Consider the following 24,742-nt stretch of genomic DNA (forward strand, 5'->3'; position numbering starts at 1 on the left):
CAGAGACAAAGCGGGAACAGAACTGGCAGACTGACTGAAATACACTGCTGACGGGAGTAGTGGGCCAACCAGGAGAGGTCTGCAGTGCCTTGTGGGTATCTCCCCTGCTTGGGGGGATTTAACATGCAATGTAGAGGTGCAGACAGCTTCACAGCAGTGTGCTCAACTGCCTGCACCACCAGGGAGGCCCTGTCCAGGTTCATTTCTATAAATTTATATCTTCTGTGTCTGTAAAATGGTGTCCTGAGTTCAGACTCTTATCACTCCTGGTGACCAGTGGTGACGACTGCTGGCTAGTGCTGGCCAGCTCTGTTGACAGGTGACTGGCACTCTGTATCTAGGTGATTACTGTCTGGGTTTGGCCACCGCCAGGTATGGCTACAGTGAGCTGTTTATTCCCCCTGTTTGTAGAACCCCGTGGTGGTTGTTGTTGGAGCCCGAGGTCTCTTGGCGTTGAGCATGGGTGAGAACCCATAGTGCCCCGTCCTCTGTCAAGCACTGTGCTATGATCGGCTGTGGCCCCCTGTTGTGTAGCTATTACCATAGTCCTTAGTTTTGCCTTTTGGCCTTCTGGCGGCTCTCTTGTCTAGAGTCCAAATGGGCGGCCATTGGCCATTCCGGCATCAGTCCTCCCTCTCTGACAGCCCCTATTTCAAGAACACTGACCTTGCAGTGACCTTGTTCTCACTAGCCTGCTGAAGTGCACGCCCCAGGGTGGGCACAGATGCTAATGACACCTTGGATGTATGAAGGCACGTGTAACCAGCTGCACAATCCTGCGTCTCATCCAACCTACAGAGTGCTATGACACTGCCCCACCCACCGAGGTAACCCCATAGAACCAGAACCCTACTGCTGTCAGGGAGAGAGCCTGGCTCAAGGGCACATGCGGCCCTTCTCCCCTAGTGTGGCCCACAGAAAACACTCCTGGCTTGTCAGCCAGTGGCTCTCTCAAAACGTCGGGGGATTCATTGGTGAAAGTCAAACAGAGGCCCTGATATCTGTGACACATTCAACCAGCTGAGGATATCCCAGCCCGTCTGGTGCCTCAGGGAGACATGTGGTTTTTCAAGTTTCTGTGTGGACTTTTTGAGAGTGACAGGTGAATAAACCACCAAATATTGTGCCCAAATATACATCCTACATATTTCTGGTAAGATTAGGGCATCTTCTAAACCTGACCCACACAAAGCAGAGCCTGGAAACACTACAGTCACAGCTCATGAGCAGAAAAGGGCTGACACTTGGAAAACACATAGCGAGAAAGGTGGCGATGTTCTCCAGCCACCAGCTGTGATTGTAAAAATGAGCGACACAGACGTGGATGATGGAGGAGACGGTATGAAACAACAAGAAGCTGCTTGCCAGGACGAGGATGCTCTGGGTGGCTCTGGCCTCAGGGGAGGATCTGGGGCGGACACTCGTCCTGTGAAGGTGCCGGACCCTCTGCCTGTGCCTGTGCAGGAAGAGGACCATGGAGCTGCTGGCCCAGATGATGAGCACAGAAAACGAAAGTTCAGGGAAGACGACAAGCGCAGAGTAGAGTATATTTGTGGTACTGTCATGGCCCTTGGAGGAACAGTACCCAAAGTCCCTTTCCCTGGTCAGGTTTTCACTGATCCATTTGCTGGACACATACAACAAAGAAGGAAAGAGACTGTGTACCAACAGGCACAGGACCCAGCAGAGGAGGATGAGGATGCCAAGGTGTTTGGGGGATTTTGTTTTCTGAGTCTTCCAGCAGGTGCTCACGGGACTGATGGTGATGGCCTGGGACACACTCAAGAGGCAGGTGGTGCTGATGGACATGCCCCTGCCCACCCGCTGCACATACAGAAGAAGTTTGCACCCTGAATCATCCGTGAAGTGTTTCCATCCAAGAGCTGAGGTCATCTGGGGGACCCCTTCAGAGAGAATGACCAAGGAGTTGGAGAGAACCACATGCTTGAGAATTAAGTCTATGGACCTCGGCCGCCAGTCAGGGAGGTGAAGGAAGAGTTGATGAAGAAGGGAGAAATTGCCCAGGACGCCCACTACCGTGTGCGCTAAGAAGATGACACCTACTGTCAGGTCTCTGGAGGTCAGTCTGTCATTCGTCATGTTTCCCTTTGAATTATGAGAGCGGTCGTTCGTGGGGAGAGCGGCCCACAGAAGCTCGTTGACACCAGGCGTGATTTCTGCTGTGTGTTCCCGTGGGGTTGCCAGAGGCATCGGGAAGTTTGCCGGATGGAGACAGTGATCAGTGTATTTCACGGGAAAATCAGCTTTAAAGATGAGGTAGAAACACGTTCTATGAAGCCAACATTACACTAATACCAAAACCGAACAAGGACAACACAAAAAAGGAAAACTACAGGCCAATCTCCCTAATGAACACTGATGCAAAAATCCTCAATAAAATTTTAGCTATCAGAATCCAACAATGTATCCATAAGATAATTCACCACGACCAAGTTGGATTCATTCCAGGGGCACAAGGATGGTTTAACATCCGAAAATCAATCAACGTTATCCAACACATCAACAAAAAGAAATATAAAAACCATATGATAATATCAATAGATGCTGAGAAAGCTTTCGACAAAGTGCAACACCCATTCATGATAAAAGCCCTTGAAGTTCTTGGGATACAAGGAACATACCTCAACATCATAAAGGCCATCTATGACAAGCCAACAGCCAGTATCATTCTCAATGGTGAAAAGCTGAAAGCAATTCCATTAAGATCTGGAACAAGACAAGGATGTCCACTCTCACCATTGCTTTTCAATATAATACTGGAAGTCCTAGCCAGGGCAATAAGACAAGAGAAAGACATCCAAGGAATCCAAATAGGAAAAGAAGAAGTCAAACTATCACTATTTGCAGACGATATGATATTATACATAGAGAACCCCAAAAACTCCACAGAAAAGCTAATTCAACTCATCAATCAGTTCAGTAAAGTGGCAGGATACAAAATCAACACGCAAAAGTCAGTAGCCTTCCTATACACAAACAATAAATCTGAAGAAGAAGAAATCAAAAAGACCATCCCTTTTGTTATTGAAACAAAAAAAATCAAATATTTGGGAATAAATCTAACAAAAGAGGTAAAGGACCTATACAAAGAAAACTATAAAACACTGTTAAAAGAAATAGAAGAAGACACAAAGAAATGGAGAGACATCCCCTGCTCATGGATTGGAAGAATAAACATTATTAAAATGGCCATCCTTCCAAAAGCAATATACAGATTCAATGCTATTCCAATCAAAATTTCAATGTCATTCTTCAAAGAAATAGAACAATTATTGATGAAATTCATATGGAATCACAAAAAACCCCGAATAGCCAAAGCTCTCCTGAAAAAAAAAGAAGGGAATGGAGGCATCAGACTCCCAGACTTCAAACTATACTACAAAGCCATAATCATCAAAACTGCATGGTATTGGAACAAGAACAGACATACAGACCAATGGAATCGAATAGAAAATCCAGAAATAAACCCACAGATTTATGGTCAACTAATCTTTGACAAAGGAGCAAAGAATATGCATTGGAGCAAAGAAAGTTTGTTCAATAAATGGTGCTGGGAAAACTGGGTCGCTACATGCAAAAGAATGAAGCTTGACCACCACCTTACACCATACACAAAAATCAACTCAAAATGGATTAAAGAACTAGACATAAGACCTGAAACCATAAAATATATAGAAGGAAATATAGGCGAAACACTACGTGATTTGCACATCAAAGACATCTTTACAGACACATCACCCAAAGCAGTGATAGTGAAGGCAAAGATAAACAGCTGGGACTATATCAAATTAAAGAGCTTTTGCACAGCAAAAGAGACAATAACAAAAACAAAGAGAAACCCCACCAACTGGGAGAACATTTTTGCACCCAACACTAATGATAAAGGACTGATCACAAAAATCTGCAAAGAGCTGATGAGACTCAACAACAACAAAGAAAATAATCCAGTCAAAAAATGGGCAGAAGAGCTTAAAAGAAACTTCTCTGAAGAGGAAATGCAAATGGCCAACAGGCATATGAAAAAATGTTCAACATCACTTGTCATCAGGGAAATGCAAATCAAAACTACCATGAGATACCATCTTACACCAGTGAGAATGGCACATATTAAAAAAACTAGCAACAACAAATGTTGGCGAGGGTGTGGAGAAAAAGGAACTCTTCTGCACTGTTGGTGGGAGTGCAAACTGGTCCAACCACTGTGGAAAGCTGTGTGGAGATTTCTGGACCTACTAAACATAGAGCTTCCATATGACCCAGCAATTCCACTCCTAGGTATTTACCCAAAGGACACAGAAACATCAATTCCAAAGAACACCTGCACCCCTATGTTTATAGCAGCACTGTTTACAATAGCTAAGCTTTGGAAACAACCCAAATGCCCAAAAATAGATGACTGGATCAAGAAGATGTGGTACATATATACCATGGAATATTACTCAGCATTCAAAAAAGATAAACACATGCAATTTGCTGCAACATGGATGGCGCTGGAAGGGATCATGCTCAGCGAAATAAGCCAAAAAGAAAAAGAAAAATACCGGATGGTCTCACTCATAGCAGGAATCTAGAAAACTTAAATAATGGACCAGGAAAATGAATAACTATAAGAAAGTGAAAATCAAAATCAACAAAAAACTATGAACCAGAGACACTTTTAGGGGGGCGGGGGCGGGAGGGGAGGGATTGGGGTCAGAATGGGGGGCTGCAATTGTATGGGGTATATAACAATAAAATTTATAAAAAAAAATAATAAAAAAAATAAATAGGAAAAAAAAATAAAAAAAAAAAAAATAAAGATGAGGTAGGACTCACCTTGGGGAAGCAATGACAGGAAATGGAGAGAAAGCAGGATCCAAATTCTCAGACTAGGAGGGAGATTTAGGTCCCATTGGAACAAGCAGACCACCTGAGCTATTACCTGTGCCAGGCAGGGAAGCAACACTAAATCAGAGGCCTGTCTACATGTTAAAGTGGTTTTTAGAAGAACAAGAAATATTTCGGTGGCCTCAGGATGAGAGAATATTTGAGAAGCGTCACAAAACACACTGTATGGGCTGGCAAATTAAGGTATATTAAAATGAAGAGCTGGTGTCATGGAAAGACACAGAGGAAGATGTTACCACAGACTGGCTTGTACTTGGTGGCACTACTCACTCCTCATGAGACCCCCAGACTCAGAACTCCCCATTATCAGCAGAATGATTCCATTCATTGTTTGCTAATCACACAAGAATTCTATGTAGCAGCGTAATGACCTGCAGCAGTAGTTCCGTGGGAGACTGTTACACTCACAAAACTACATGGAATTGGGAAAAATGGGCCAATATGGAAAGTTTAATCCTTTGGCTCCATTTACATACATTTACATGCAGAGCCAGTAAAAGGGAGCTCATCTCTTCAATGTCAGACTAGTGGCAAACCTACTCCCCCTATTCCCAAGTGTCCCCCTCCCACATTTAGTGCCCCGGAATTTTGCTCTTGGAGCCCTGACTTACGGGGGGCTCAGGAGGGCTGTGGGCAACTGAGGACATTCTGTTTCTTGATCTGGGTGTTATGTTCGCAGTGGTTGAGAAATCCCACGGAGCGCTGCATTCGTAACGTGGACGTGTGTCTCTACATTAAAAAAAAATGCAACCACCAAAAAGAAAGACGGAAGGGTGGGAGGGTGGGCTGGGACCGAGGTCATTGCTGAGTGACCTGCTGGCTGTGGGGAATGAACCTGCAGAGCCAGAGGCCCCCCAGGAGCCCACAAGGAAACATCCAGGGATGGTGACTGTGCCACCTATCGCGACTTGGAGGTGCTGGGCCCTAAGGCCTTCTTTTCTTTAGGATGTTTTTGCAGCTGCATCTGGCAAACACATGCATAGGGGAAATGACATGAACCCACCACTCAGGGTTTAGCAAAGGAAAGGAAACCCCCGAACCCTCGGAACCTTTCAGTTCTACCCACCTGAGGCTCCTGGTGCAGGCGGTGGTGGGACAGATGTTGGAGAGGTGGGGTGCGGGGTGGCCACTGGGTGAGGCCAGGACACAAGTTTACATTCTAAACCATCCAAGGAATAAAGGAACCAAGCGGCGGCCATTGGTAAGGGGTGGTGTCCTAGATGCAGCTGCAACGGCTTGAGAATCAAATGTAAGGTCTTCAGCTTGCACTCAGAGCCTTAAAGAAAGAGAAAATGGCAAAGAAATTGGTAAATCCCCAAGATCCCAACTACATTTTAGGATAAGTGAACATTGCTATCGCCATGTCCTTAGAGGTTGTTCGGGAGGCCCCGGGGCCAGGGTGCAGCTGTGGTGGGCTACCCGAGCACTGGTACTCACTACACTCACAGGACATTTACTTAGCGTCTTGTCTTGTCAAATGTATAACTTTATTTTTTTTAAAAATATTTTATATATTTTTCCTAGAAGAACTGGGATGTGGAGCAGAGGTCCGGGTGGTGAGAGGACTCACCAGAGACAGAGTGGGGAGCAGAACAGGTGGATCCACTGACAACCGGGGATCCAGCTCGTGCTGCAGTGGCTGTGGACAGCCTCATAACTGCTGAGACACAGTCCCTGTGGCACCAGGAGGCCCCTGAATGTATAACCTTTAGGTTGTGCTCACAGTAGGCAGAACCTTGGTGTCCCTGTCATACCAGCCTCCTCTGACCTTATCCGTGTTTGCTGGCAGTGCCGGCATTGTGGACCCTGTCAAGGCAAGGGGAGGTTTGGCTCAGGCAGGTCACCCGATCCTTCTAAAGTCACACAGGGCGGACCTGGCTGGGCTGGTTGCCAGGCAGGGGTCCTAACCCAGCAGCACCCTGGCAACCACTGGTCGCTCTTCACACATTCGGTTGGCTGACATACCCGGCCGCTGTACTTCACATTGTTAGTATTTGATCATTTTGGTTGTAAGCAGTTTCCATTCGGGTGTCAAGCTTTATTCTCTAGAGCAACAGCAAAGAAAGCTTTCAAGAGCCCTAATAAGAGGCAGCTGCCCACAGTACAGTTTGAGCTTCAGTGGCCTCAAGTGCAAGTTAGATTTAGTGACACAGACTGGTTTCTCAGCAGAGAGCCCCATCTGCTGGCGTGCCAGGAACAAGAATCCCCTGGTATTTATAAAATAAATGCATATTTAATGAAATAAATTAGGGAATAATGTTATTTTATCCCTCAAGTGTGAAACATTAATACATGATCAGATAGGGTAGGATAGAATCTAAGTTTTTATAATTTAGGTTGCGTGCTTATTTTTTTATTAATAGTTAACGTAAGTGAAGGTATTAGTAATGAGGCAAGATCTGTGAAGAATAAGATACAAGAGCTATGGAAATGGAGTTGGGAGCTGGGAAACCTTGTGCATTGTGCAAATGAAAATAGGGAACTGAGCCTCAAGCGTGGGACTGAGGCTAGGACATTATTAACCCAGAAGAAATTGCACATGACATTTTGGTTCTATCGTCTATTATTTACAATTGTGTTATTTCCTTTCTCCTCAATGGTGCTTCCCCAACATCCAGAGGAAAAGTGTCTCTGCATAATCATTAGTCTGTTTCAGTGGAGACATAATGACTGTCTCCAGTCATGGCCATATAAACCCAGAGTTCTAGAAAAGCATTTTTATTCCAGAAACAACTTCAGGCACCTGATTTCTTCACAAAATTAGGTCGTTACACTGATCCATCCTACTCTTTAAGCTTCGAGCTACTGGAAGCATCCTTATACACTACATGGAAAAAATTTACGCAGTGATTTGTGTAAGGAAATGTGAACAATAGTTTGCTTTCATGATGACAATCCTTAAGTGCCTTAAAAATCAAGCTTCACTATTTACCAATGTGCTTCCCCCGAGAGGATTTAATTAGATTACATGGAGGTCAGCAAGGTTGCCCAGGGTCCCGGCCCTTGATTCTTTTCACTAGGTCATCTCATAGCAGAGGAATCATGCCTCCTCTTGTGATTCTGCCAGTGGATCAACCGCCTCCACCCCAGAAGAGACACAAGCACTGTCTCAGACTTCCCGTACAGAGTCTGCCTCAGGCTGCAACAGAAAGTACTCACTGGATTCCTTCCCTCTGCCAGGACGTTTGGCTCAAGGCGATGGTTGGGGCGCCCAGCAGGTAGTGGGAGAGAGAGTCAGACCCCAAGATAAAGGCTTGTGATGCGGTGACCTCACCTCCCCTCAGAGCTGCGATTATCATTTCTCCTGGAGCAGTGATGACAGGGCGGCTTGGAGAACTGAGAACATGGCAGAAAAACTTTTTTCCCAGTTGCCAGCTGTCAGAGGCAATTATGAGTGTCTTGTGAGAATCTTCAGGGAGACCAGCGATGTGCCGGGGAGCGATTCCTACTTTTTCATGATCTCTGAAGGCGGCCTGGGTCTCAGGTGAGCAGAGACTGTCAGACTCGATCCCACCAAGTTCTACCCCAAATAAAATTCATGCTTAATTTTCAACCTGGGAAGTTGTATCATTTCTGATGCACTTGCTAGAGAAATGGAAAGTAATTGAAAGGGGTTTATCATGAGCTAAAAGTCAGAGTACATGATATCAGTAATTGACCTTTAGAAAGTAATGGACTCACGTACACCTAGACCCAGATTAATTTGGAAATGATGATATGAACATTTTTTAAGATTTATTTATTTATGCATACAAGAGCCGGGTTATAGGCCAGAGGTGTGGGACGGGACCGGGGGAGGGGGTGTGTGAGAGGATTCACTGGACACAGATTGGGAATCAGAACAGGCAGATCTGCTGAAATACACCGCTGAGGGGAGCAGCGGGGGAGTTAGGAGAGGTCTGCTGCGCCATGTGGGTTGCTCCCTGGCTGGCCGGGGGATGGAACTCGGGCTGCAGAGGCTGTGGACTGTTCCTAGGTTGTGTCTTATCCCCTTGCGCCACCAGGGAGGCCTGAGATGAACATTTTTAAGGAAAATATATTTACTTATATTGACTTCAGTAGTGATAGGAAATCTTCACAAAAATAAATCCCTAGAAGAATGAAAGATGTTTGCAAAATGTCTGTGACAAGTAAAAGCACCAGCTTCCAATGTGTTGGAGCCGGATTCTACCATTCTTTTGGCAGATTAGTCAGTGCCGCCTTCTCAATTCAACACCACTGAATGGTTACCAGGTTACACCCTAATGGGGTGTAAGCCAGAGTTGTGGGGGCGGGGTGACAGGACTCAACAGAGTCAGACTAGGGGGCAGACCAGGAGGATCTACTGAAAAGCACTGCTGAGGGGAGCAGCGGGGAGACGGGAGAGGTCTGCTGTGCCATGCGGGTCAGCTCCCTGGCTGGGGATGGAAGTCAGCCCTGGAGGTGATAGCGCTGAGACTTAACCCCCGGGCCACCTGGCAGACCCTCTTTACACCTTTCATTGTGGAATTTTCAGTCAGGGACCACATTGGCTGTGTAGTTTTGGAGCACTATAAAAGACGGGCAAAAGTCAGTTCTTTGGATTTTCCAACAGACAAATCCACAATATAACCAAGATCTACTGTCCATCGCCCTTAAGAGTTTTTTTCCCCACATTTTATTTAAATTTTATTTTTTATATTCCCCGTGCAATTACAACCCCCTTATTTTGACCCCAAGCCCTCCTATCCCCGCCCCCACCCCGCATAGAGTGTCTCTGGTTCATAGTTGTTTGTTCATTTTGATATTTTCTTTCTTATTCCTTTTCCTGGTCCCTTACTTAAGTTTTCTAGATTCCTGCTGTGAGTGAGACCATCCGGTAGTTTTCTTTTTCTTTCTGGCTTATTTCGCTGAGTATGATCCCTTCCAGCGCCATCCATGTTGCTGCAAATTGCATGTGTTTATCCATTTTGAATGCTGAGTAATATTCCATGGTGTATATGGACCACCTCCTCTTGATCCAGTCATCTATTTTGGGCATTTGGGCTGTTTGCAAAGCTTAGCTATTGTAAATAGTGCTGCTGTAAACATAGGGGTGCAGGTGTTCTTTGGAATTGATGTTTCTGTGTTCTTTGGGTAAATACCTAGGAGTGGAATTGCTGGATCATATGGACGCTCTATGTTTAGTAGGTCCAGAAATCTCCACACAGCTCTCCATAGTGGTTGGACCAGTTTGCACTCCCACCAGCAGTGCAGGAGAGTTCCTTTTTCTCCACACCCTCGCCAACATTTGTTAGTGCTAGTGTTTTTTTTTTTTTTTTTAAGATATACTTATTTATTTATACATGCACTGGGTACAGTCAGAGGCACGGGAGGGTGAGAGAATTCACCAGAGCCAGAGCGGGGAGCAGAGCAGGCAGAAGGACCGAAGTACACTGCTGAGGGGAGCAGCGGGCGGCAGGAGAGGTCTGCGCGCCATGTGGGACCCTCCTCCAGTGGCCGGGGAGCAGCCGGGGATCGAAACGGTGCTGCAGAGGCCGCGGGGACCTTTGCAACCCAGCGCTCAACTGCTGCGCCACCAGAGAGGCCCTCTTGCTAGTTTTTTTAATATGTGCCATTCTCACTGGTGTAAGATGGTATCTCATTGTAGTTTTGATTTGCACTTCCCTGATTACAAGTGATCTTGAGAGTTTTATGCCAACTGAGAGGTTAGAGGGGACGTAGTTCACACAAGACCACCCTCCTTTCGTATGCCAAGCACAGGGGTGGGCGCTCCCTATACCTTTGGGTGTACCCACTCTCTAGAAGGACTGAGTCCCCACGGAAGTGTTATACTCATGGTTGAGGGTTATTACAGGGAAATCGTGCAGAGGGAAGTCAGCCAAGGTTAGGGACGCACGGGGCAGATCCATACGTGGGTGTTCCCATTGCTTCTCCTGGATGCGTTACTTCCCCACCATCAATATGTGACCACTCTCGGTCTGTCTCAAGCAGGGGCGCCCACCCAGGCCCTGGTGCCCAGAGTTTTTGATGGAGCTTAATTGCTTACTGTTGTGTTGGCTCCTTAGTCTGCAGCCTGTCTCGAGGTTGGGTACCACGTTTAGTCTCCAGTTCCTCCAGAGACTGATCTGATACTACTTGGCCCAAAGTCCCATCGTAAATCATAACATTATATAACATTGGGACTCCATTCTGTGACGAAGCCCCCAAACAAGCAAAGACGCTTCTATCTGGAAAGGCTTTCCACAGGCCTGGAGATCACTCCCCGGTCACCCCCCCAAAGCTGAGAGTAAAAGCCAGACGAGCCAGACCTCACTTTGGGGAAGATCACTTCTCTACACGGGACACCTCCTCTCCTCTGGCCCAAGAGCTCTAACATCAGGTCATCGTATTCATCGGGCCACCTACTCTTAGCATAGCCTTTATAGCACAGGCAGAAAATGTATTCATGTGAATATTCCTCACATTTGGGGAGCCAGTGAGAAGTAGGGGGCAAAGAGGTGGCAAGAGAGGTAGAAAGCAGATGAAGAGCATGAAGGTAGGGGATTGAGGCCTCTCACTCTCCCCTCCAGTCAATAATGCCCTCATTGCCCTGGATTCAGGGCATGTGAAATGGGAATGTGGAATGTTTCCACATTCAAGTCGTGACACAAAAACTTTGTTCATATGAACCCCCCGGAAACCTTTCACCTGTACTTCCGGTAGAATTGCAAGTAGGACGTCGCGTGAACAACACTCCACTTGTCTCTCAGAATTCCACATAGAGGTGGTGACTGCAGTGGGTCTACTAGGACAGCCTCATTCCTGCTACCTGCCAAGGGACCTGGGCTGGTCCCAGTACTTCTGTCTTGGAGAGCTTTCATGCCCACGTCTGACTGAAAGTCCCTGGACTTGTTGTGGTATTTCTAAAATGCATGGTTTAGAGAAGAAAGAAAATGTAACCAAATGGCACATTGTAGGTCATGTTTTTCCTTCGTGTAAAAACCATGTGAAAAGGTCATCTCTGGTAATAGTTTTGTGGATGATGACAATGAGAAAAATATTTTTGCATTGCAAAAAAATGAATTGGTCTCATCGTGAGGTTGGCAGATCTTTGTCCCCTGGGATATTCCCGAGATACTAGCGATTGGATTCCCTCTGGGGAGAGTGATAGGGGCAGCAGTGCCTTGGGTCTGGTTCCAGCATTCTCTGAGGGGCCCCAGTGCTCAGCCCATGCCACTCAGCTCATCTATTCAGGGCATCTTCACCTGGACTCTGGCTGGAAGGCACAACGTGCCACCTGTTGGCATCTCACTGTGCAATATTGTCTTAGAGCAAGCATTCCTGAAAATTACTGAGTGAAGAACTGTTTGAATCAGGGTATTGAATCCTGTTAACCTTTTGAAACAGGGATGGAGAGGGTCACAAAAGGGCAGTGGGCAGGAGGCCGGAAGGAAGGATGTAATGGCCACTCACCTGCCCAGGCTCTGAGACCAGAGGGCCACCAAAAAGCCCCCAAAAGGCCAAAAGTCCAAAAACCAAAGCCAAGAGCTAGAGCCTAACTAGGGACAGTGCCCCGATGAGAGGACAGGTCACTCTCTGTGGGGTCTTACGCGCGGGCACAACTGCAGGAGACCTCGGGCTCAGGAAACAACCACCATGGGGTTTATTTTACAAACAGAGGAAACAGAGTTCCCTTTATCCACAGGTGGAGGCTGCTGTCCCAGGTGGTATCAGTGATGGCTGCCAACCGTCACCAGGATGGCTGGACAGCACCAGCCAGTAGTGATGGCCACTGCTGGTCCCTCAGAAGCGATGTCAGAGACACCCAGTGTTAACAGCCCTTTGTGAGTTGTTGGTTACACCAACAACAAACAGGTCTTTGAGACGCCAAGCCCAGGGCCTTTGGTGTTCCTTTCAGGCAATGTCAGAGACAGGACTGAGGCCCAGTCTGTGACAGAGTCCTTGGGCTTCTGTTCCCTCCTCAGGGGCTTGGCTGCTGGATGCTGCTTTTTTTCTTTGGAGGCTGGATCTGTCTCTTCAGGGGCTGGCATCACCTCCAGGCTGGCGTTGTCTCTCTCCTTCTTGGGGGGGCTGTTGTCATCTCTCCCCTCAGCTCCCTCTGACCCTGGCTTACATCCTCTTTTGGGGTGCCACATCCACAAGGATTGTTTTTTCATTCCTGTGGCTGATTAGACCATTTGCCAATGAGCCCATAGCACCTGATGGGTCCATTCCACAACCCAGGAAGAGTGGCTTACATAGAAGGGCTCTGAGAAGCAACTACCACAACTGACTTGTGGTGGGAGGCTGGGTCCTGGTAACAAAAGTCAAATTGGACCATTTAGCACCAATCAGCTCACAGCTCACACTTGATTGGTCCATTGCACGATCCAGGAAGTACACTGTTACATAAAAGTTCTCTGAGGAGCAACTGCCACACCTGACTTGTGGTGGAGCAGCAGGTTAAAGGACACGACTGCTCCTGTCGCTCCCACCGCCGAGGTGGCTGGGGTCTTGTAACACTCGAAACTAAAATATTCAACCTACCTTACTCTTACCGTGTTATGATTCACCTGGAGCACCACAGGGAATGGAATTCACTCTTTGATGTGACACTTCAGAAAGATGAAATGTTCTTTAAAATATCTGGAAAATAGACAGGATGATATACAGATGTACGTATTTTTTCCATCACATTGAATTCATTTACCACTTTCTTACTAAATATGTACTCAGGGGCCACAGCTTCAGGCCTCACCATGTGCTCATGCCTCACGCCTTCTCCCGCAGAGCCCCAGCGCCAGCCCTCTGTCACCTCCCCTCCGCTGGCGGTCCCCTCTGCCCTCCCCCTCCCGTGGTTGCCACCACAGCTTTCACTGAGTCTAAATGTTACTCATGTTGTGTTTTGGCAGTTGCTTTGGCTATTTATATTCCAAAAAGGAGTGAAACCATACAGTAATTGTCTTTCACAGACACAACTATATTTTTTAAGTTTCTCTTAATGCAGTTCCCAAAACAGGAAATTATAATGTAATAGAAAAAAGCAGCCTGTGGCCCCATAACTCAGTGAAAAACTCACTCAGCCTTTCAATGTGTGAGTATGTGCCCTACACATTACTTTTTTCTGCCTGACACATCCAGGATACACCTCTTGCCTCCAAATGGTGTTCTGACTCTCTCGAAGGCTCTGTTCTAACCAGCTTTGGTAGTTAACTTGGGCCTGACAAACCTTTGGGCATCACCCAATAAGTACTTAGGTCATAATGTCAAAGTTTTCAGCCTGTTAACTTCACATGTGTTCAAAACATCTATTGTTAAATGTTTGTAATATGTCTGTGTTGTTCGTTTTCAAACACTTTTTTTAAAAGATTGTTTATGCGTACAAGAACTAGGGTGTAGGACAGAGATACAGGGGGTGAGAGGATTCACCAGAGACAGAGTGGGCAGCAGAACAGGCAGATTGATTGAAATATACTGCTAAGCAGCGGGTGAGGCAGGAGAGATCTGCTGTGCCATGTGGGTATCTCCCTGACCAGAGATCAAACTTTTGCTACAGAGGCTGCGAATAGCTCCACAGTGCTGTGCTTAACCTCTTGCGCCACCAGGGAGGCCCCGTTTTCAAACATGTTTGTGATGCAAACCCCTTCATGAGATGTGGGACTAACTTCCCTTGACAAGTCATGAAAAAATTACTAGGCAATGAGGAACATGGCTCTAAGTAAAGTGTCAGTCACCAGCGTGGGTGACCAAGGGGCAGAACAGAAAGTTCTGGCATCTGTGCAGGGCTGTCCACGCCTCCTCTAGCAGCTACTGGACCTGAGGTGGGAGGCTTGCTGTACAGAACGTGACTCTGAGAAAATTTCTTGCTCCCAGCGTGCACTGGGGCCTGTACCGAACCTATATTTCTTAATTTTAGCAACAAGTTCTCCTCAGTAAACATTCTGCAAGAAATATATGTGGAACATGATGCTAAGCATTTGATGCTCTTGGGTTAAGTGACTAGTGTTGGCTTACGTGGTTGTTATAAGAATCATAGATTTTTCCTGTGAAGCCACCTGCTCCTAGTGCTTTTCTTTGTGAGGGTCTCTGTCAGGGACTCCTTTGCATATTCCGTGACTACTGCTGTCACCAGAGGTCAACAGTGATAAAGGATACCATCCTACCTAGGATCCTACAATGGCATGGAATTGTGCAAACCAATCCGAGTTCATTGATGTGTGCAACTGTGTTCAATGATTTATAATATAAGTTAAATTATTAGCAATTTCATTTGTATCCCTTTGAAAAACCTGCCTGGATATTTCGTTTTATTCCATTTCCAGCAGATAACTAAAGTAGTTCAGCTCAGTGGCATGAAGATGGATGCCAGGCCCGCAGGCAGAGGGCAGGTTTACTGTTGATTCGGGCAGACCAATGAAGGGAGTCTTGGAGCCCCCTGTAGATCTGACAGGCCTTAATGTTGAATCCGGATACCCTGGCATTTTCTCTCAGCATTTCTCTGGGACTCTTGTCTTGTGGTCTCACCTCGCAGTGGTTGTCTCCGAGGGCTGCCCCTGCTGCCTTTATCACCCGCCTCCTGGCACAGGCGTGAGCATTTACACAGCTTATGCCGGTGCTCTCTGGCCCAGGTATCCCTAATCAGAGGCTTATGTGCCCTGTGCCTGCACCACTGAGGAGGTGTGCAAGACCACAAATGGCAGCCATAGTGGCTCACAGGGGAAGGGTGGAAAAAGCCTGCTAACTTCCTTTACCCTCCAATGGGGAGGGAACAGGACATAGCAGAAAGACTAGGGCAGCCGGGTTCCAGCGAGAAACACCCCCCAGCCTGGGCCTCGTGTTTTACGTCTCCGCATTTCCTTGCTCCTGCATCGGTTCCCCTGTTTGCTTCTGGGGATGGTGGAGAAAGGTGTCTCGAACTCGAGATGCCACAGTCCCTCTGTGTAAGGATGTGTTCACACACGCTTGGTGACTGGGTGTGATTGTGTGAAACACCGACCCCGTGATTGTGCTGTTGTCATCCGAGCTCACGGCTGTGTGACTTTGCACGCGGTGTGTGTGTGCAGGACTGAATGTGCAGCGGGCTCCTGTGAGTCCAGCGGTGGCCGTGTGTGCTTGTCTGCACAGAGGGTGTGACTTCCGGGGTGTGGGGACCTGCACGCACAGGGCTGTGGGACCTGCATGCTGTTGAGTGTGTGTTCATTCAGAGCGTGGTTTGTCCAGCAACCAGCGTTCTGGCTCCACACTGGGGATAGTGATGGATTCAGTTGTAGAGCTGTGAAAAGAAAAAATAATGTAGGAATTAAATTTGCCAGAGACACAGGGGGTGAGACAAAGACAGCCAGCGTCTGTCACTGAAGATGCAGTGCAGTGTGAGTGTGGAGGGCGGAGTGAGCCGCTGACGGTCACGAACCAGGCCACGGCATCTCTTCACCTGGTGGCTACCTGCGGGCTCCTCTATGGGGACACGCCTGACGCTGGTGCTTCCTGTCGGAGAGAATATTTTGGAACCATCTCTCTCTCTTTCCGCGGCTGTTAGTCACCCGCTGCATTCTGTCACGAGGGAGAATCCGTATCGGTGACGTATCTTGTCCAGTGTCTCCACAATCATTGATGAAGAGTTGAGCAGACGAAGACAGTGATAGAGGATGGCATTTATGTTACCCTGTTCATGTTGTTTCCTACCTTTTAAAACCTCCCTGGACATTTTGACTCATTGCAGATCTTTGCTCAGTGCTTGGGATGAAGTTAACAAGATCTCCCTTCAGGGCCAAACTTCCCAGCGAGCAGAGCCTCCCCGGACGCCATGCCCACTCAGCGCCCAGTCTGTCCTGATTACTCTGGGGCTCCTCCCGGGAGCTCTGTCTGCGCCCAGGGCCCAGGGAAACAGTCGCCCCATCGCCCCCCATCTCTGGACACCGCTGAGGACCCTGAAGTTGTTGTTGGCAATTAGCAGCAGGAAAAGTTTTCCCGACTCTTCTGAGCTCCCAGGCCTGCCACTGCCCGTGCATCTCCAGGGGACCCGATAATTGCAGCTCTGAGGGGGGTACCCAGCAGCACACACTATATCTCAGGGTGCACTGGGCCTGGCACACACACAGGCTGAGTCCTTGCCCTGAGCCCAGCACCTAGGAGGCAGGAAGCAGGTGAGTCTGCTCTATGCTCACGGGGCAGGTGTGGGAGGGAACAGGGGTGCAGAAGGGGATCTGCTCCTGGAGCCAAACCTGGGCAGGCACCTCCTGGGCGACTAAAGACAGCAGGTACGGACCCTCAACCCTGCGGGCTCCTTGTGCCCAGATCGGGCTCTTCAGGCCCAGGGACCTGCGGGTCCAGGCAGGCCAGGAGCACCCTGACTCGCCTGACCTCAGCGTGGTGGTTCTGGGGCTCCTGCTGCTCAGCCTCCTCAGGAGGAGCCCTGGCCTGATGCCCAGGGCCAAGCGGCATCGAGGGGCTCCCTGCTGGTGAGCCAGAGCCGGAGGCTCCACGAGGCTCTGGTACCAGCAGAAAGTCCGTCTGAGACCTGGTGGGGAGGAGACAGTGCAGCTCCTGGAGGGGCCCGAGGCTCTGCTGTGCTCCTGCCATCCTGCCGCTCTGCACCTGCCAGGCTCACAGAGAGCCCAGGGCACCCTGTAGCCCGTGCTGGGGGCTCCCTGGACTCCGTAGCTTTAGCAAAATGTAAAGCTGACTAAGATTATTGGGCATCCCTGGTGGCGCAGCTGTTGAGCGCTGGGTTGCGAGGCTGCCTGCAGCCTCTGCAGCGTCGGTTCAATACCCAGCCGCCGGTGAGGGTCCAAGGTGCACAGACCTCTCCTCTCTCCCTCTGCTCCCCTTAGCAGTGTATTTCATCAGTCTGCATGTTCTGCTCCCCGCTCTGGCTCTGGTGAATTCTCTCACCCTCCCCCGCTTCTGGCTGTACCCAGGGCTTCTATAAATAAATCTTTAAAAAAAAACTAAGATATTAGAACAAAAATAAGTGGAAATTTGGCAATACCAAAGTTAAATCAAGTGCCACGGCTCTCACCAGTTTCAAAATACACAGTCAAATCTAGTTGTGATTTACCTGGAGACCAGGCTGAGGGGCCCCTGTGAGTGTGGGTCCAGTGTCCTGTGTTGTCCCCGCCCAGCCAGGTGCAGCTCTCCTCTCGGCCCGAACCAAGGAATGAGTCTGGAGAACCAGGATCCCCTGTGTGCCTGTGCGCCCTCCTCTTCGCGGGGTCTGGAGAGGGCCGCCTCAGGAGTCGTGAGGAAGGAAGTTACCTTGCCTGGGGCCCTTCAGAGCCGTGAGTCCTGGTTGTCCATTCAGGCACTGAAAGTCTCGAAAGGATGAGCGCCTTGACGTGAACATGTCAGAGCGGGAGCTGTGCTGGGAGGGGAGGTCGGAGCTGCACCTGCCATGATCCAGGAGCCTGAGCCTCGGGTTCCTGGACAGGGTCCTCCTGCTCAGAAGGCCCACGTCAGCCTGGGAACTGGCAGGATGGACGCCAGGCATTTGGCCCTAGAAATGATTTTCTTCTTCCAAATTGTACTCGGGCTTCTGGGGAACCTCTCTCTCCTTTCCCATCACCTCTTTGTCTCTCTCATGGGCTGTCGGCCGAGGGCCACCGATTTCATTGTCAAGAACCTGATTGTGGCCAATTGCCTGGTCCTCATGTCGGGTGGAATCTGCTATCCAGCGACGTTCTCTGGGGAGATCCCCATCCTCAACGATTTTGGATGCAGATTTTGCCATTATGCGCGACAGGTGGGCAGGAGCGTGTCCATCAGCACCACCTGCCTCCTGAGTGTGGTCCAGGCGGTCTCCATCAGCCCCTGGCGCTGCAGGGGGGCAGGGCTGAGAGGGAAACCTCCCAAGTGCGTCCTGCCCTGCATTGCCCTGTGCTGGGTCCTGAGCCTGCTGGTAAATTCCATCTTTGCCATGTTCATGTCTAGCAATTCCAGTGACAAAAATGACACAAGCAGGAAAAGGTTTGGGCAGTGTTCCTCTGCTCGTCTCAACCCAGCCAGTGACATATTATCTGGCGCCCTGCTCTCCTTCCCCGATGTTGTGTTTTTTGTGACCATGGTCGGGTCCAGTGGCTCCATGGTCTACACCCTGTCCCGGCACAGGCAGCGGGTCCGGCACCTTCATGGGTTCGCCTCCTCCACATTCTCCCCCGAGTCTAGGGCCACTCACACCATCCTGCTCCTGGTGAGCACCTTCGTCTGCTTGAACATCATTTCCTCTGTGCTGAAGATGGTTGTGTCTGTTTTGTATAATCCCGACTGGTATGTTTATAACATCAATACAGTAGTCACCCTGTCTTTCCCGACTCTCTGTCCTTTTCTGCTCTTGAGCCGGGAGCCCAAGGTGTCCCAGCTGTGCTCTGCCCTGATCAGGAATAATAAATGTCAGAAATCCTTGAGAAATATGTAAACCGTGTGTGAGTGCACGGTCATTTATTCATTCGATAATTCATTCAACACCCCCAGTCCTATGTGCAGTCATGAGTGACTTATGGTTTATGGACAGGCTGAGCAACCTCTTCACAGCAAGCGTTTTGGGACCAGTCACTAAAACGAGGTCTGTACAGGGGTCCCTAATACTCCTGTGAGGAACATGGTCTTGCTCTACATGATCAGCAATGTGTGTGAGACAGCACGTGGTCCTGACACTCTCTGTGATGGTGGAGAGGCCTCAACTGTGTCACTTTAATTCTCACAGTAAATTCTTAGTAATATCTTGGCATGGATCTGAGGACACAAGGAAATGGCACGGTGGATGCAGGGCAGCCCTGGAGCTGGAGTCAGCTGTCCTGAGGGGAGACCCCGGCCTCGAGTCAGGCTTCGGGAGCAGTTTTCAGTTTTGCACATTCCACCCTCAGGGAGGCGGAGCCCGTATTTGAGAAGGGCGTGTGAAGGCGATTCCGTGCCGGAGCATCCTCTGGTAGACCTGCGGACGGATGAGCTGGGTCCAGCAGGCACAGAGGCACATCTTAGCTGGTTTCCAGTCACCAGAGGGTGACGGTGAGGATTCAAGGAGACGTGCTTTGCGTGGCCTGGGGTGTGCAGGAGCAAAATCTCTCCCACGGTGAAGAGGATGTGAGGGGCTTGCAAGACACAGACTGGAGGTGCCCAGTCGCTCAGGGTGGAGGCGCAGGAAACTCGGCACCTGGGGAGACGCACTTGGAAGGAAAGAGCTGGATCCCCTGTGTGTTCAAGGTGCCAAGGGCGTGTGTCCCCTTTCTCAGGAGGGGCATGTATAGAGCTTGCTCTGAATGTACAGCGTGGAGCTCACGCAAAATATGAAGCATTCAACAGTGTGCGACTCAAAGCACTTCTTGTGACAGACTTGTCTGTACATATCTGAGCTCACGTGACACACTTTCTCAGACCACAAAGCACAAAGAGGAGAAGCTCATGGATGCTCACATCGTACAACTGTATTTTGTTTCCATGTGTGCCCATGCAGATCTGCAGATGTGTGTCAGCGATCACATGTGTGGCCTGCGTGCTTGTAGTGTAGGCACCTGTATCCGTGTCCACCTACAGCAATCATGTCATTTATCGACGCATTAGAACTTCCTAATTTGAGAGAAATGACCCATCCTATTATCTAGAATAGTGACATTTCTTAAAGTGTGTTCTATCTGGTGTGTATATTGCTATACAATCGATTATTAAAAAAATACATGCTTTTCCTATTATCAATTTGTTGTTTAACCATAGCTCTTAAAAATAATCCAAAGTATATAGTAACATTTATTTGAACTTAAAAGTTGCAATTCACCTTTAACTGTAATATGGTATTTTCATTATTATATTAGATGTATAATTTTAGAATGTCTTTTCATATTTTGTCTATGCTAGCTTCTTTTCCTTTGGTGTTAAATGTGATCCTATATTAGAAATGCACTTGATATTTCTGCATTGTAATCACCGCATCTTTTTTGAAAGTTTTACACAAAGTATTGTTTTTTTTTTTAAGATTTATTTAAGCATACAAGAGCTGGGGTACAGGCCAGAGATGTGGGGGTTGAGAAGATTCACCAGAGACAGAGTGGGGAATGGAACAGGCAGACTGACTGAAACACATTGCTGACGGGAGCAGCGGGTGAGGCAGCTTATGTGGGTTGCTCCCTGACTAGCTGGGGATCAAACTCTTGGTGCAGAGGCTGTGGATTTCCTCACAGTGCGGTGCTTAACCCCTTGCACCACCAGGGAGGCCCAGTATTGTTTGAATTTAACCTAGAAATTTCATTCTGTTTCTAAGAGCTCACCACAGCGACATTTAGTCACTGAATCCACCTTTGCCACATCAGGATGTGGAAATATGAGTCTGTTTTCCTAATCCCACTTTCTAAGCCCTCTGGGATGGATTTTACATAATTAACGCCCCTCCCGGTGAGGCAGAGTAAGTCCCCATGAGCTCACCCTGTCCTCAGTCCTTGGATACCACAAACAGGGTCTTGTCTGACTCTGGCCTCGGGCTCCCCCCACAACCACCCCTCAGGCCACCCTGCTCTGCCACCTGCCCCAAGGTCACCACCCAGTTGGGCCCTTTTTGTGGAGGAGGTGGAGCGAGCACCTTCCTCTTTGGGTCTGTTTGATGCTGTCTATGCATTTTCTGCTGCCCTGATGTTGGTCCTTCCCTGGTACTACTGTCCAGGAACCTGTTGTGTGACCAGCAAACACCTGAACATACCTGGTTTTTTGCACAGGGAGCAGCCCACATCCCCCAACCCCAGTTCCTCCAGGTCCTAGGGGCTGAGGGAGAAGCTTTGTTTCTTGTAAAGAAATTCTGATTCAATAAATCTGCGCCTCCTGAGCGAGTGTCCTCACCACAGTTGGAGCCCTAGACCCTGCCACGTCTGGCTGTGTCCTTAAGGTCAAGTCCTGCCCACAGCCCACTGGAGGTGAGTTTGACACTTGTGTGTGCATTTCAGGCTTAACCGCTTCTCAGAAGCCCATGGTATCTTCTTCCAGCCAGCAGGAGGACTGTTCATGGAGATGCGATTTATCTTCTGATGTGTGGAAGCTTTGAGGGGGATGTGGCGCCAGTTGCTTCATTTTGCTTTTGTTTCCCTTGCTGGGATCGGTCCCAAACACATCTCTGAGCCTGATCGCGATGGCATCGATGTATGTTTTCTTCCCTGGAGTTTACGGTCTCAGGTCCTCCACCCAATGTTTATTCCATTTTGTGTTCATGTTCACGGTGGTGGGAGCGTGTGCGCCAGCTCCACTCTGCTGTGTGAGGTTGTCCAGTTTTCCCAACACTGTCTGTGGGAAACTGTCTCCCTGTCTTGTAAGCTATCGGTTTCTGTGCCGTAAATGTCCTCCACGTGAGTGTGCTCTCTTTCCAGACACAGACAAGACGTTTGTCCCTGAGCTGAATCTAGAGTCCACAGGCAGTACAAGTAGGTTCCTGTAGCGATTTCTGTATCGCAAGTTCACTGCAGCGATTGCAAGAGCCAAGAGGTGACAGAGCCCACAGCTGATGAACTGACCAAGAAGCCTCCAGGCCAAGGCCGAGAGCGCCATGTGGTTCCTGGGTGGGAAAAAGAGGGGTGAGTTCTGGGGGAACAGAAGCAGGTAGCCGGGGCTACCTAGACACTACTTGGGAACGTAGACAAGGGCGGATCCCACTCATGTGACTCCCTTAGCGCCCGGATCCTAATTTTGCAGCCTAATTTTGAGGGGAAGGGAGACCCTGGGCTGTGATGGCGGTGTAGACCCCGGGCCTTGTTGCATTGGGTTGGGGCCCAGACACCTGCTTTGGCCACAGCCCCCAGGGCGCGTGGCTGTGAGCAGTGAAGGGAGCTCCAGTGGCCGGGACGGGATCGTGCTGGGGAGGAGAGCTCTGCAGTGGAATCCATGGGCTCCCTCCCCTCATCATCTTGTCACCTGTCTATCCCACTTCTGCCATTTATTTATTTATTAAGATTTATTTATTTATGCATACAAGAGCTGGGGTATAGGCCAGAGATGCAGGGGTGAGAGGATCCGCCAGAGACAGAGCGGGGAACGAACGGGCACTGACTGCAATACACTGCTGAGGGGAGCAGCGGGTGAGTCAGGAGAGGGCTGCCTCGCCATGTAGGTTTCTCCCTGGCCGGCCAGGGATTGAACTCGTGCTGCAGAGGCTGTGGATCACTTCATAGTGCGGTGCATACCCCTTGTGCCACCAGGGGGGCCCTAAGTGAGTCTCAATTGTGTTCTCTTTGGATACCCGTAAAGTATCAGCCCCCATGTAGCCCCAGGCCTCTCCCCCAATTTCAACCCCAGACGCCACCGTGCTGCTCCCTCCATGATCTGCCCCTCATGTTCCCCCTCGCTCCTGAGCCTCCTGGTCTGTGTGCCTCAGCACCTGCACAGGTCACTAGGACTCCCTGCCTGGGCACCAGCCCCCAGGTCCCCAGAGCGCCCTCTCCGCCGCATGCTGCGCCCTCTCTGCCATCCGGCCTCCTGCCCACCACTCGGCCACCGCCAGCCCTCCTGCATCTGTGTCCATGCAGAGCCCACCGTCTGCCTCATCCCTGACCTGCTCTCCACCCAGTTCAGCAGCCCCAAGTCCACGGATCCTTACTCGGGCCTAGACTCCCTCGAGAACCCACTGAATCTTGGGCCTGCCACCCTGCAACCTTGACTCCGGGGGGTGAACCTCTCAGTGAGCAGAGCCTCCCTGGGCCGCCCCTCCTCTGCAGACTCCAGGCTGTCCTGTTTATTCTGGGGCTCCTCCCAGGAGCTCTGATGCCCCCAGTGCCCAGGGAATCAGAGTCTCCCCAATGCTCCAATCTCTGGACAGCCGCTGAGGACCCAGAAGTTGTTCTTGGCAATTAGCAGCAGAAACAATTTTCACGACTCTTCTGATCTCCCAGGCCTGTTGCTGCCCGGGCAGCTCCAGGGGACCCGATAATTGCGGGTCTGACGGGGGGGAGGGGGGGTCCCAGCGGCAGACACTATATTCTGGGGTGCACTGGGCCCAGCACAAGGACACAGGATGATCCTTTCCTGAGCCCAGCGCCCAGGCAGCAAGAAGCCGGTGAGTCTGCTCTGTGCTCCCGGGGGCAGGTGTGGGAGGAGGACAGGGGTGCAGGAGGGACACGGGCAGGAGGGACCCGCTCCTGGAGCACAGCCGGAGCAGATATCTCCCAGGCTAGTGAAGACAGCGGGGTGCAGGCCCCCACCCTGAGGGCGCCTGGTGTCTGGCTCGGGCTCCACAGGCCCAGGGGGCTGCGGGTGCAGGCAGCCCAGGAGCACCCTGACTCCCCTGACCTCAGCGTGGAGGATCTGGGGCTCCTGCTGCTCAGCCTCCTCAGGAGGAGCCCTGGCCTGATGCCCAGGGCCATGGGGCATCTAGGGGCCTCCCTGTTGGTGAGACAGAGCCGGGGGCTGCACGGGACTCTGGTCCCGGCAGGAAACCCGTCTGAGAATCGGTGGGGAGGCGACGGTCCCCTACCTGGTGGGTGAGGGACGCCTCGGGTGGCGTTCATGGGTCCCCACTGTGGAGAGACTTTCCTCCCTACATGTAGGGACAGCAGCACTGTAGGAAAATAAAGCTGCGGGCTGCAGACGTTTTCAGGCTGAAGAGTGTCCTGTCCCATCTCTGCCGCTGTCCATGTGATAACCCCGTCACTCTGGGCACCAGTCCCGCCTCGGCAGGTCTGTCTCTGCTCCTTCCCCTTCACGCACACTCTGGCCTCATGATCGGCCGTCCCGGGACCCAGCCCTGCAGCTCAGGTGCCAACAGCTCCTGGCTGAGGTTGGTGACCAGGAGCCGCGCCTCCCTGTGCTCTCTTCCGAGGCTGCACTTCCAGTCCTGGTGCTCGGGCGCGCAGCTCCTGGAGGGGCCTGAGGCTGCTGTGCTCCTGCCGTCCTGCCGCTCTGCACCTGCCAGGTTCACAGAGAGCCCAGGACACCC

At 50.0% G+C, this 24,742-nt stretch overlaps 2 protein-coding genes across 2 annotated transcripts; one reads left to right on the forward strand and one right to left on the reverse strand.

Annotated features, from left to right (window-relative positions):
- Nucleotides 1–1,140: 1,140 nt before the first annotated feature.
- Nucleotides 1,141–2,100, reverse strand: LOC311186127 (vomeronasal type-1 receptor 4-like; the record flags this gene model as incomplete). Its single annotated transcript, XM_084257012.1, has 1 exon — nucleotides 1,141–2,100. The coding sequence occupies one exon, from the start codon at nucleotides 2,098–2,100 to the stop codon at nucleotides 1,141–1,143; it is 960 nt and encodes a 319-aa protein (XP_084113138.1).
- Nucleotides 2,101–18,238: 16,138 nt separating this feature from the next.
- LOC311186128 (vomeronasal type-1 receptor 4-like) lies at nucleotides 18,239–23,467 on the forward strand (the record flags this gene model as incomplete). The annotated part of the gene is made up of 4 exons (XM_084257013.1): nucleotides 18,239–19,110; nucleotides 21,768–21,793; nucleotides 22,185–22,238; nucleotides 23,337–23,467. The coding sequence occupies 4 exons, from the start codon at nucleotides 18,239–18,241 to the stop codon at nucleotides 23,465–23,467; spliced, it is 1,083 nt and encodes a 360-aa protein (XP_084113139.1).
- Nucleotides 23,468–24,742: the final 1,275 nt, after the last annotated feature.

The sequence above is a fragment of the Talpa europaea genome, assembly GCF_964194135.1.
Source record: "Talpa europaea genome assembly, chromosome: 16".
Classification (NCBI taxonomy): Eukaryota; Metazoa; Chordata; class Mammalia; order Eulipotyphla; family Talpidae; genus Talpa; species Talpa europaea.